General features: G+C 42.0%; 1 protein-coding gene across 1 annotated transcript in view; it reads right to left on the minus strand.

Moving 5' to 3' along the window:
- Positions 1 to 5,076: 5,076 nt before the first annotated feature.
- Positions 5,077 to 12,120, minus strand: part of SLC2A12 (solute carrier family 2 member 12) — a 30,215-nt gene continuing 23,171 nt past the window's right edge. The window contains exons 3-5 of the mRNA XM_061989750.1: positions 10,424 to 10,546; positions 8,124 to 8,256; positions 5,077 to 5,437 (exon numbers count right to left, since the gene is read on the minus strand). Coding sequence (XP_061845734.1) covers positions 5,341 to 5,437; positions 8,124 to 8,256; positions 10,424 to 10,546 — 353 coding nt within the window. The 3' untranslated portion in view covers positions 5,077 to 5,340. The remainder of the gene's footprint in view (positions 5,438 to 8,123; positions 8,257 to 10,423; positions 10,547 to 12,120) is intronic.

The raw sequence follows: 12,120 nt of genomic DNA on the forward strand, positions 1-12,120 counted from the left end.
ATCTGTGCTAGCAGTTTGCAGCCTTTGTGACAATCCTTATGAGAGCTGAGAAGGACACTCCTGAACTTGCGGGGAAGTACTGAGAAAGAGAATAATAGCAAATAAAAGATTCCTTGGGATGTGTGCTCACCAATCCCAGCTCCAAGGGAGCCTCAGACTGTTTGTGACAAATATGCTTTTAAAACCTCTGATAGTGAAGGACGGTTGGCAGTCTACTTGGGGATGTCGCTGTTTCTCAGACCTACCTAAATCGGTAGGTCCCTGCCTCAGTTTGGAATAAGCCTTGTTGCTACTGATGATGATTTCAGTATGTGTGCACATGCTATCCCCCACTTCCCCATCTCGACGAGTTAGCCTTTGCTCCCTTTGCCATGTTGCACTGTCTCCACCTAAGGCTCTGGCTATCGACTCCCTCAATCATCATGTGGACTCTAGGCCAGACAGCATGCCGCAGTCTCTTCCAAGTGTGAGACGCAATGCTTTGGATTCAACCTACGTGTCCATCCATCAGCTCCTCCTTTTAGAGAGCCTTGTTTGTCCCTGGATTCTCTTGGTGGATCCCATGCAAAACTGAAAACTCTGCACAGTGCTCAGCTGTGGCACTAACAGCCATTAAAAGTTCATTTCGTATTCCTTGGAGAGAAGGGCTGGTTCTATTTATATAACCTACTAAGGGCTCCTTTTTGCAGTAGAAGGGTAACTCTGACTCATTGCTAGCTTGTGAGTTGTCATAGCCACTAGATCTTTTCCTGCAGTTTCTAGCTCCGTTTAATCTTTCTCTGACTTGTAATTAGTGTTACCAGAGAAATTTGCATTTATGCTTTCAGAATTGTGCTCTGCTTTTTTCACACCCTTCTCACAGATTTGCAAAGCTCTGAATTCCAACCCGGTCTCTCCCAGTTCAGTATTGCCTGCAAAGTTAATAAGCACATTCTGTTCTGTAATGCCATCCATTAGTGAAGATACTGAATAATCTTAGATCTGGGGCAATTTTTTTTTGTGGAGTGCTTCAGAGATCCAGGGGTGTGATTTGACAGTTGTGTCCCTTTTATCCTTTGTATTTTCATAGTTGGTGAGGTTGTGACTGCTAGTTCTGTGTCATCAGATGTGCAGGCTTTGTTATAAAACAACCAACACAATTAGGGCCACATTTATATGGCTATATAAGGCCATGTCTGTAGAACTCAAGATTATAGCTATAATAAATTTAAAAGCCCTTGACCATCAGCTTTTGGAAGTATCTGAAGCTATTAAGGTCTCTGCAGTTAAACCAGTGTTGGAACTATGCCGCCTTCAAAAAGACAGTATCTGTGCATATTTGTTTCTGCACTAAATAGATGTGTATGGGGAAAGTTTAGAAAAGCTCACAATGAACACAGAACCTGCTAGGTGGGGAGACAATTTCTATGGTATTTTCAGAGTTAAATTTATTCTTGTAAGAAAACTCACAAAATTTGTTATGGCAGAGGTTTGTTTGGGAAGTTGCAATGCTGAGAAAGATTTTGCAGAAGCCCCTGTCACCAAATGTAATGTAATGGAAACTGTAAGCTGGTGTGGGCTTGGATTGCATGTGCAAAGCTCTGCCATCTCGAGGCAGCTATCAGAAAATGGTACCATAGAGCAAACAGGGATGCTACTGGAAATGCAGCTAATCCACTACCCATAAAGTCACGGATCAGGAAGTGGATGAATTTCCTGCAATATTTTCTGACTAAAAATACATTGCATAACTTGACTTACTCTCAGGCACTTGTTAGTATAAACAGTATTTGTGGATGTCACCTTAATATTTCTTCTTCTGAGGCTGATTAAGTAGAACACATGATACTGAAAACTGTCCTCCAGCCTAAACATGAAGCAGATGGAGAGATTTCAGTACACATCAATGCTAAAAAACTGAGAAAAGTACTAGCATGCAGAAGCCCAGAAAAAGGTAGGTTCAGACTCTGCTTTTTGGCAAGATCATTTGACAAGTGTTCAGACTGACAGTGAAATTTGTAGCTTTTATAAAAAGAAAATATCACTGTCGATCTAAGTATTAGTAGGTCCAGCCTGCAGCCATTTGCTGGCACTTGAAAAGTTCTTCTTGGTCCTCTCTTTTTCGTCAACAAGTGCATGCCAGCCTTCCAGGCTTGACACATACTCATTAGGAAACAGATGGCACTGACCATGTTTCCCATATTTTATTAATTTTTTTTCTATTCCAGTAATAGAATGTGTTGTTTTCTCTTGCAAGAAGTTATTCATATTTTTCAAAATTATGCTTAAGCATACTATGATTAAAGAAAAGAAAAAGAAAAAAGCAAAGCAAAGCAAAGCAAAGAAAAAGGAAAAAGCAAAGAAAAGCAAAGGAGAAAAGAAAAGAGGAAAGGAGAAAGGAAAGGAAAGGAAAGGAAAGGAAAGGAAAGGAAAGGAAAGGAAAGGAAAGGAAAGGAAAGGAAAGGAAAGGAAAGGAAAGGAAAGGAAAGGAAAGGAAAGGAAAGGAAAGGAAAGGAAAGGAAAGGAAAGGAAAGGAAAGGAAAGGAGAAAGGAAAGGGAAAAGGAGAAAATCAGGCTGTATATCACAATGTGAGATGTACCCAAAAGTGCAAAAATCAGGATGCTAAACTGAGCATTGTAAGTAAAACTTAAAAAAAAAAAATCCAAACCGAAAACCCCATCATATCTTGTAGGTTTTGGCCACGTCCTTGTTCTTGAATTCCTCACACCTCCAAGTTAAGTGTGAAAATTTAAGGTAAAAAATTAAACCTTCTGCACTTAAAAACTTCACAAGCCCCTTTCCCTCCACCACCGCAACTCCCCTTGCATTTCATATGCCGTCCTTATCCATGGCATCTCTCCAAATCTGCTCCAATTCCAGCATTCCAGCTCCCCCCCCTCCCCCATTTCACACTGCTATGAAGCTTTTACGTGACTGAGCTCTAATGCATTTCACATCCTTTTTCTGTCTCTTCTTAGAAGTTACAGGAATACTTTGACAATTCCTGCTGCTGCAGCACACAGTAAAGCTCTGACTGCTGAGGTTAGAGGCGCAAGGAGACTTTGCTACAGGCTACTTTCTCGAGGACAGGGACACCTCTTCTCCTGCCTCTTGTGGTCGATATTGGAACTGTAGACCTCAAACAAAATTCTAAGCAGATCTTCAACTTTTATTGGAAAATTAAAAAAAAACCCAGAAACTAATGTTTTCCTTGTAAAGGTGGAAGCCCCTGAGATCTGGGGTAGAATTTTAGCTTGGGGTGGGAAGCTGCTGATTCCCCACAGAGAATGAGAGCAAAAGGCTTTTGAGCTTCCTGCTTCTCATGGGGGCTTTAGTCTGAGTCACCTGTGTCTCAGGTACACCGTTCCAGTGCCTGTCCTTGTGTCTTGGGTGTGCTCGATCTCTCGTTGCTCATTGGCTATGTCAAAAGGGCTCACATGGACCCTTATGAGAAGATTTTACTTAATTTTTGGTACATTGTGTATGCCAAAAATTACATCTTGCCTTGTGCATACTGTCATAAACACCCATGAAAGCAGCCCAGTCTCATGGTATCCATGAGGTTAAGGTGAGGACAGAAAAAAGAAGTCAGCCATAAGCTGACCAGTTAGGCAGTGGCCTAACAGAGTTTTGCTGACTTTAGATTACATGGGATCTGCATAGTTAGAAATCCTGCATTGTGTTAACTACTTACCTGACCTTTGTACCAGAATTCCAATGGGGTTTTGATATTGGTTCCCTTAAAGCTTACAATGCAGGAAAGTTATGGTTCTGATTTGGCCAGTAGATTCCCATCTTGAGGTAGCTCAATTTCCAGTGACTTCTGACAAATCATGTCCTTGGCTTCAATTTTTTTTTTCAGGTTTGTAACACATGCTCTTTGTCTTAACAGATGTGCTCCCATGAATTTACAATGTCAGTATCTAGAAGTGTGACCGTTGTGAGAATCTGATCAGAATTGATCCACTCTGCTCAGAAGTAAAATATTACCTAGATCAGTGAGTTACTGTTCCATCAGTGCAGGACACAGTCAGGTGGTTTTAATGCTATGAGACAGCCAATAAAGTGTGATCATGTGCTTAGCTGAAAGTAGTATCTGCAGTCCAGCTGACAGTGTCAGTCTTGCTTCCTCAATTAAATGCTGGAAGAAATGCCACTGTGTGGCTACTGAGACTGCCAGCATGCTTTTCAAATATGCCTTTTTTTTCTTTAAACAAAGAACCATTTATTTCTCTGCTAATAAATATTTATCTACTGATCATTCTAAACAAAATCTATTAACCTTCTAAGAAAAATAGACTTAGGCTCTTTCTTTTATGAGAGCCATATAGATGATCCTTTGTAGAGCCTTGTTGAGTACTTCAGGATATACCTGATACACAATAACCAAAAATCAGACATGTTGTGATTTGCAGTGATTATGGTTTCTGATCTTTTTTTTGCTGCCCTGTACCACACAATTCTTGCTTTCTGAATCCAAAGGTCGAAATCTAGTGTGCCCTGTGTTGAGAAAATTAATTTGGCATCAAATCTAGTATATCCAGCTTCCAGAATTCCTGGGTCTGGGAAGCCAAAGAAATCAACTCCTGTAAAGCCATCCTCAATCTAGAGTAATTTGTTTTTCCCCCATTAAACACTTCGACTATGTTTTCTGAAGAGTGTTTCCTAGTTCACCAAATCCTGGCCCTCCCAGGAAACTGTAAAGTTCCTCTTATAAACTGGGCATGCTCTATGTTACAAATAATTCAGTTCTGATGAAGATTCTTTTTCAAGTCTTGTTAAGCTGAAGCCTAAATTAATTCATAAGCATATCCAGTTGTCCTGCACTAACATTATCCTTTGCACTCCACAGTTGTCCATTTTTGCTCCATAGTGTTGTCTAACATACAGACAAGAGAGCTGGTGACCCTTTTCAGCCCCTTCCTCCCCCTTTATTTTTTGCCAGGCTAAACAGACCTGTCTTTGGTGGGCTCCTCTCGTGAGACTCTTCTCATTGGCACCCCAGTTGCTCTTTGCACCTCTTCCAGGCTGAGCTCTTGTTGAATATAGGTAACTAGAATTGTGCATAATATACCAATTTCCACTCACCTCCTGTATGTATGAGGTGAGCAACAGCAGGAGAAGTTGAGGGATGGTGGTTTGAAACAGACAGAACCTATATTTCCATCGAGTTATAAACTACAACAATCTTTAATGTTGGCTGTAAACTGCCACTGAAAGCTCTATTAAGAAATGAAAGAATATCTTGTGTATAAGAAAGATACCATGTGTACCATCAGAGGGTGAACATCACCAAACTCTGTTTTGTTGTTGTTCTTTTTATCAGTCTTTTGGTGAAGGCTGCTTTGACTGCCTTGGGTCTAGTAGAGCTGCTCCTTCTTTATCTTGGCAAGCTCCAGCGGCACCAGTTTCTCCCTGCGCTGGCTCACCCAGCACAAGGGGCTCTTCACATATTTCCTGGGGAAGCGAAAAAAAAAAACAAAACAACCAAAAGCCACGAAGTTTTGCCACCGAATACGGGTTGCGGGGCGGTGGGGTGGGACAGACACACTCGGGAAGCCAGCCCCGCAAATGCGCCGGGGGCTCCGGCTGCACTTCCAGTCCTCCAGGGGACCGGGCGCGGCCACCCCGGCTCCGTTTACCGCCGCTCCGGGTACCCACGGCTCGCACCCGTCTGTTTGCCCACTGCTGAAGAGGCGGGTGCGAGGAGCGGCCGGCCCAAGCACGCCCGTTTCAGCGAGAGAGGGAGCCCAAGGACTCTGGCAGCGCATTTTGCTGCGGGCTTTCTGCGCTGGGATAATTACTCTTAAAGAAGAGAGGAAAGGCTGAGGGGAGACGTGATCACTCTCTCTACAACAACCTGAAAGGAGGTTTTAGTGAGGTGGGGGTCAGTCTCATCTCCCAAGTAGTAAACGATAGCACAAGAGGAAATGGCCCCAAGTTGCATCAGGGAAGTTTTAGATTGGATATTAAGAAGGACTTTTTCATTGAGAAGGTTGTTAGACACTGGCACAGGCTGCTCAGGGGGGTGGTGAAGTCACCATCCCTGGCGGTATTTAAAAGTTGTGTCGATACAGGCGCTGAGGGACACAGTTTGGTGATAGGCTTGACAGTGTGAGGTTTGTGGTTGGACTTGACGATCTTAAAGGTCTTTTCCAACCAAAATGATTCTATGATTCTGTTTCTATAATTAGCTCATAAACAACCTTCTTTAAATCTGTCTGAGTTGCAGTATAGCCTTTTAAGAATAAAAAATTGTTTGCTGGTAATCTTAAAGAAACAAACCAAAACAAATACAGGATGACCCATCTCCCTAGGCTGGTCACATGGGAATTAGTCTGTTGTCAAAAAGTGTCTTATTTTCAGTTTTAATATAGTCACATGTGTGCTTTAGCCTCTTTCTCTGGGTGTCACCTGCCAGCAGGGAGGAAGAGAGTGGAGAAGCCTGTATTGCCCTGCTGCATGGGTGAACTGAGGGGCATGCTGCATGGCCTGTAGCAGCATTTCACCAGTAGTGCTGAGGCCTGGCTCTCACTCCAAGCTAGTAACCCTGCAAAAATTTCATCCACTACATTTTTTTCCCTATCATTTCTTTACCTTTTTTTTTTTTTTTGTGATGTTAAGAAATTCTGATATAGGTCCAAAAAACCAAATAGCTGCTGTAGAGCAGCTCTTTGGATAGACCAGGATAGTGCTGCATTTTAAAAACCTGGGCTGTTTAGTTTTTTCTATAGATTTTATGGCCACAAACAACTGAAAAGAAAGGAGGCAGTACCAAATGGATAGTAAAAATGTCTGATTAATTTATGGTCAATGATATCTGAATTTGGAGATTTCAAGTAAATGGCACGTGTTTCAGCAGATTATTTAATTCTGTTCTCCAAACTGATGTGCTGAAGGTATATAATTCCAAGAGCCACTCTCCCGGAGGATGAGAAAAGACTTGTAGAGTCAAAAGACACAAGACCCATCAGAATGAATTGTATTAAAGGAGTAGGTACGTGGCATTCACATCACTAACACTGTCTTTCTCATTGCTCTTCTTTCCTTTTTATGTGGTGAGGTGGGGACACAAAACTCCTGCTGGAATAACCTTTTTTCAGTATGAGTTCGTACAGCCTACAGATCAATGGGACTCAGTAAATGCACCAAAAAATGCCCATCTAGAAGAACTCTCAAAACTCACATGGAACCCTGAAGTAGTTGAGATAAGAGTGTCCTGGTTTTGGCAGGGACAGAGTTAATTTTCTGTCTAGTTGCTGGTACAGCACTGTGTTTTGGATTTAGTGTGAGGATATTGTTGATAACACACTGGTGTTTTAGCTGTTGCTAAGTAACACATCTAAGCAAAAGACTTCAGTTTCCCATGTTCTGCCCATGAGGAGGTGCACAAGAAACTGGGAGATGGCATGGCTAGGATAGCTGACCCAAACTAGCCAAAGGGATATTCCAGACCACAGGATGTCATGACCAGTATATAAACTGGGACGAGTTTGCTGGGAGGGGCATCAGTCAGTAGGTGGTGACCAATTGCATTGTGTCTTTCTTAGGTTTCATTTCTCTCTCTTTTTATTTTATTCCTTTTCAATACAATTATAGTTTTTAAATTGTTATTATATTTTATTTTAGTTATTACACAGTTCTTAACCCAGAAGTTTTGTCTTTCTTTTCTGATTCTCCTCCCCATCCCACTGGGGATTGGCAGTTGGGGGCCAGGAGGAGTGAGCGAGCATCTACACGGTGCTTAGTTGCTGGCTGGGGTTAAACCATGACATACGACTTCTCTCCTTCCCTTTTTCTACAAGCAAGGCAAGACATACAGCCCTAAATGTGAGAACACTGTTGTCCTCCTCTCTGATAACACCAGTCAGCCAAAGTACTGGGAGCCAGGTCTGACTGCAGGCATTTCTAACAGAAATGCTGGAAAACACTATTGCTTTGAGTCTAGCCCTTCATCACCAACAAAATGTTTCCTTGGTCACTGAGATCAACTTGTACAAGCTCAAGCTTTGACAGAATCTGTTTTTTTTCTAGAAAAAAAAAAAAAAACCCAAACCTGCCATTTCCTTTTTTATTAGCCTGAGGCATTTAAAGGCTTCTGGCACCTGGGGGGATGTGTCACGTGTTCCTGCTGGGTACTTACTCTTTAGCTAATTCTTCAGATATTTGCTCCAAAGAACATCCTTTGGTCTCTGGTATAAACACAATAACAAAAGCCAGGGATGCCAGGCTCATTATTGTGTAAATGAAGCACACCCAGGACAAGCCAATGAGCTCTACAAAGGAAGAAAACACATCTTTTAAAATTTTCAAATAGTATAACTTCTATTACCATAATTTTACAATATACATCCCCTAATGCACAGGAGAGTTAGAAATAAGATAGACTGTTATTCTTGGCTCACTTATCTGTGTCTGGCCATGATTTGAAAAAGAAGAGTGGTTCTTAACTTTTCTAATGCTCCTTATGAATGGAAAATGATGAGCCTATATTCACCCATTTAGCATTGACTCATTTATTTTGCATGTGGTAACTCTGGATGAAAACAGTGAGTAGTCAGTTGTACTGGTCTGTGCAAATGCACTGGGGGTCACAAGCACCTCGAATTTCCACCCATGTCTAGCTTTGTTGCACATGCTTCCATGGAACAAAACCAAGCCTTTTTCACACAGTTACAATTACCTCCAGCTAATCCTCCCCACCTGTCAGCTCCCAGCATTTCCACTGCAAGTCACAGGTCCTGAACCAGAAAGGAACTCAAGAATGAACTCCTAATGGGGCCAGCCAAGGGCTGGTGGTTTTCTGAGCCTACAGTCCAGGGGCAGGTATGTCCTCAGGTTGAGGGTTGCACTCTACAGCCCCTGGAGAGTAAAGCATATAGAAACCCAACAAGTTGCTGTAGCACTCTTAACCCCTTTCCCTGCTAAAACTAAGTCAGAGAGTTATTAGTCAGTTGTGTTGTGAGGTAAAAATTGCAGCTGAAGCTGAAAATCCTGCTGGTATCTTCTGCATGGGGTACCTGAGTGCAGCTGCTGCTGGCTTCCGTGACCTGTATCTATTCATCTGAATACAGAATTCGCAGCTCTGCCTTTCTGCCTTGGACTAAGAATGCATATTTTCTTGTAGTTACACTTTCATAAATCCAGATTAGACCCAGCTAAACCAACGGAATTACTGTGGTTTTACATACACTGAGATCAGAATAATGGCGAGGCATGCATTAACAAGTTATGTTGCACAGTAGGTGGGGAACTGCAGGTGAAACAGCTGCTGCTGAGGACCTGAAGTCTGTACTAGCTGATTTTGGGGACATTTCTTTAGGAATAACTCTAGTGTGGTCCAAGGACTGAGCAAGTGTTGGCAGGTGGAGTGCATTTACTGTACATTTTCTGGCTTGGTTTTGTCTGAAAGCTTGTGCTGTTCAGGAGTGCAGTTATGTGATGCAAACTAAAGTGCTGTGAGTGAGGGTGATTGGAGGGTCTGCTTCTGAAGGGGATCCTTGATCCTTGATCTGTGAGAGTGTGGACACAATGAGTTTGACCTGGGATATTTTCCCCAGTTTTAATCAAGATAGTACTCAGAATTTTCTCTCTCATTTTTTTTTGGTAAGAAAGAAGAACATCAACCTGAAACCCATTTTAGTCACAGATCACATTCATTTTCAAACTAAATTAAAAATGCATCTATATGGATGAAAGCTGCCTTGATTTTTTGTGGGTTGATTGCCTGTCCCCAGTGCAAAGGAAGGTGGAGTTGAAAGAAACTTGTAATTTCTGCTCTCTTATGTATTTTGATTTTCAGCACATATTTCCCTCAGAATAGGACTGAAAAATTAAAATTTCCAAAACTTCTTTTGAAATAAAATTAGAAAAAGGTATTTGCCGCTCAGTGAATTTCAAGATCAGCATTTAATCTTTTATTTGGTTTATCATCTCATTATAACTTACTAGATGTTGGTCTACTTTCTTGCCTTTTTACCTTACAAAGTCACTTTTTTCTAAAGAAAATTTTCTCAAAGCCAGGACATTCCTGTGAAAAGGCATGATTTCAATGGGGTTGTCTTTAAAAATGTTTGATCTGAAAACTTTCAGTCTGATCTAGAGCAGAACTCCCATTGATTTCAGAAGACACAGGACTAAATCCTAAATATTAAGTATTTTCAACCTACGAAAGCAATGATGTTTTTACAAGCTGGGATTCACAGCCTATGGGGTTGATGTGCAAGCTGCTCTGATAGCAATCACCGTAAGGCTGTAGTTACTAGCACAGCCATAGAAAGATATGGTAGAAATGTTAAAGCTATGCTAACAGCACCTAGATAGAGATCTGAATTCGGTCCCTGGGGCATCATAGGTGCAATTTTAGCAATATTGTTTGTATAGGAAAGATTAATTTTGCCCACTATGAGAGTATCAACTTGGAAAGACAGAAAGAAATCTTACCAGTTACAGTCAAAAATGTCAAGGAGATGAGGAGATTTATACCCCAGTTCATGCTAGATGTCAAAGCCATGGCCCGTCCTCTGATCCCACCAGGGAAAATTTCACTCAGGACCAGCCAGGACACTGAAATAAAAGAAAAAAAGAAGCAACAACAACAAAAGAGATGTTGTCTTTGAAAGAATAGTTTTCCTTGCTGTAAGTTTAAGTAGTCCATTAATTCTGATGAGACTGCCTGAAAAAATAAGGTGATTTCCAAAGATGTAGGCTTGTTTAGGCCCAAGCCCTTAAGGACCACCCATGGTCTGCAAGCAGCACGTGCAGCAGTCAACATCATCTCTATGAGCGGTGGGTGACCCAAACAGGCAGCACCAGAGCATGGAGAACAGGGCAAGTGAGCTCTGACTGCACATCTGTGTATGGGAAGGACTGAATAACTCTCAAGTGACATAATGCTAATGGAAGTGGGGCAGCAAACCAAAGTAATCTTTAGCTTGAGAGCAGCACTGTGTGTTTATGCCACCTTATAAATCAACTTGCCACACTGAAGCATGTTTGCTATTCCAGCTCTCTGCTCCATATAAATGAGATTGCTGAGGTATAATTGAAGAGAGAAGGCCTGATTTTTGGCTCCTTTGTATCACACCACACCACAGGTGGTCTAAATGTTGGTGTAGCTAGCCCACAAAACCAAATTGAGACATGAAGAGCTGGTTGTGTAGCCACCTTGATAGCAAGAGGGATATAAATAAATAAATAAATAAATAAATAAATAAATAAATAAATAAAAAGCCTCATCACATTTCTGTACCATTCCTGGTTAGGAAAGAAAACCCCACACCACCAAAAAAAATCTCCACCATCCTTGTTCGTAAGTAAGAGACATTAGCAAGAGCTTGCCATTTGGAGAGTTTGTGAGTTAGCAGTCAACCAGCACAGGAGCAGAGAGCTATCATGGATGAAATGTGTCTTCAGACCTTTGGACATGGCCATTATAAATTACTCCTCTGTGATATTGTTTCTGCAAAATGGCAGATTGGAGTTTCCTTAGGATGCTTGAATTGGACAGTCTTGAAGTGGGACTGATCTGACAGAGTCATGATTTTATTCCAGAGAGTTGAGACCACACTGTGTAACAGCCTAATACTGTTGTGTGTTGTCAAGTGGCACTCAGTCATCACACAGCTGCTGTGCCTAACAGCAGCCATAGAAGGGCTTTGTTTCTTTGTCTTCTGACTTAGATCACAGCAAAGTTTAATATACTTGCTGCTGACATGACAAATTGTGCTCTAATGCCTGGCCTGGGCATTTTCTGTGGGATGTCTACACAGGTTGCAAAAAAAGAAGAGAATCAGCTTCTCAAACATGTGTTTTTCTCTGCCAGACCAGGTAGCCCTGCATCAGAGCAAAATCAGGCCCTGGCAATGCAAGAGGGGCTCGTGATTGTGTTCTGCCCCTCCTCAGCACCAAGGCTGTTGAAACCGGCATGGTTAGTCATAGCTGATACATCCTGTCGCGACAGGGAGTGCTGGGTGGAAATGCAAACCAGCAAGTAAGTGTGACCCCAAGGAGCCCTTCTGAGCAGTGCATGCACAGGCTGTGGGGGTCATCTCCATAGGATGGCCTGGCAACCAGCAGCCAAACTTGTCTGCAGAAATGCTTATAGACCAAGATTGGCAAAGGGGATAGTCATAGTCATG

Source organism: Colius striatus, chromosome 2 (assembly GCF_028858725.1).
Source record: "Colius striatus isolate bColStr4 chromosome 2, bColStr4.1.hap1, whole genome shotgun sequence".
Taxonomy (NCBI): Eukaryota; Metazoa; Chordata; class Aves; order Coliiformes; family Coliidae; genus Colius; species Colius striatus.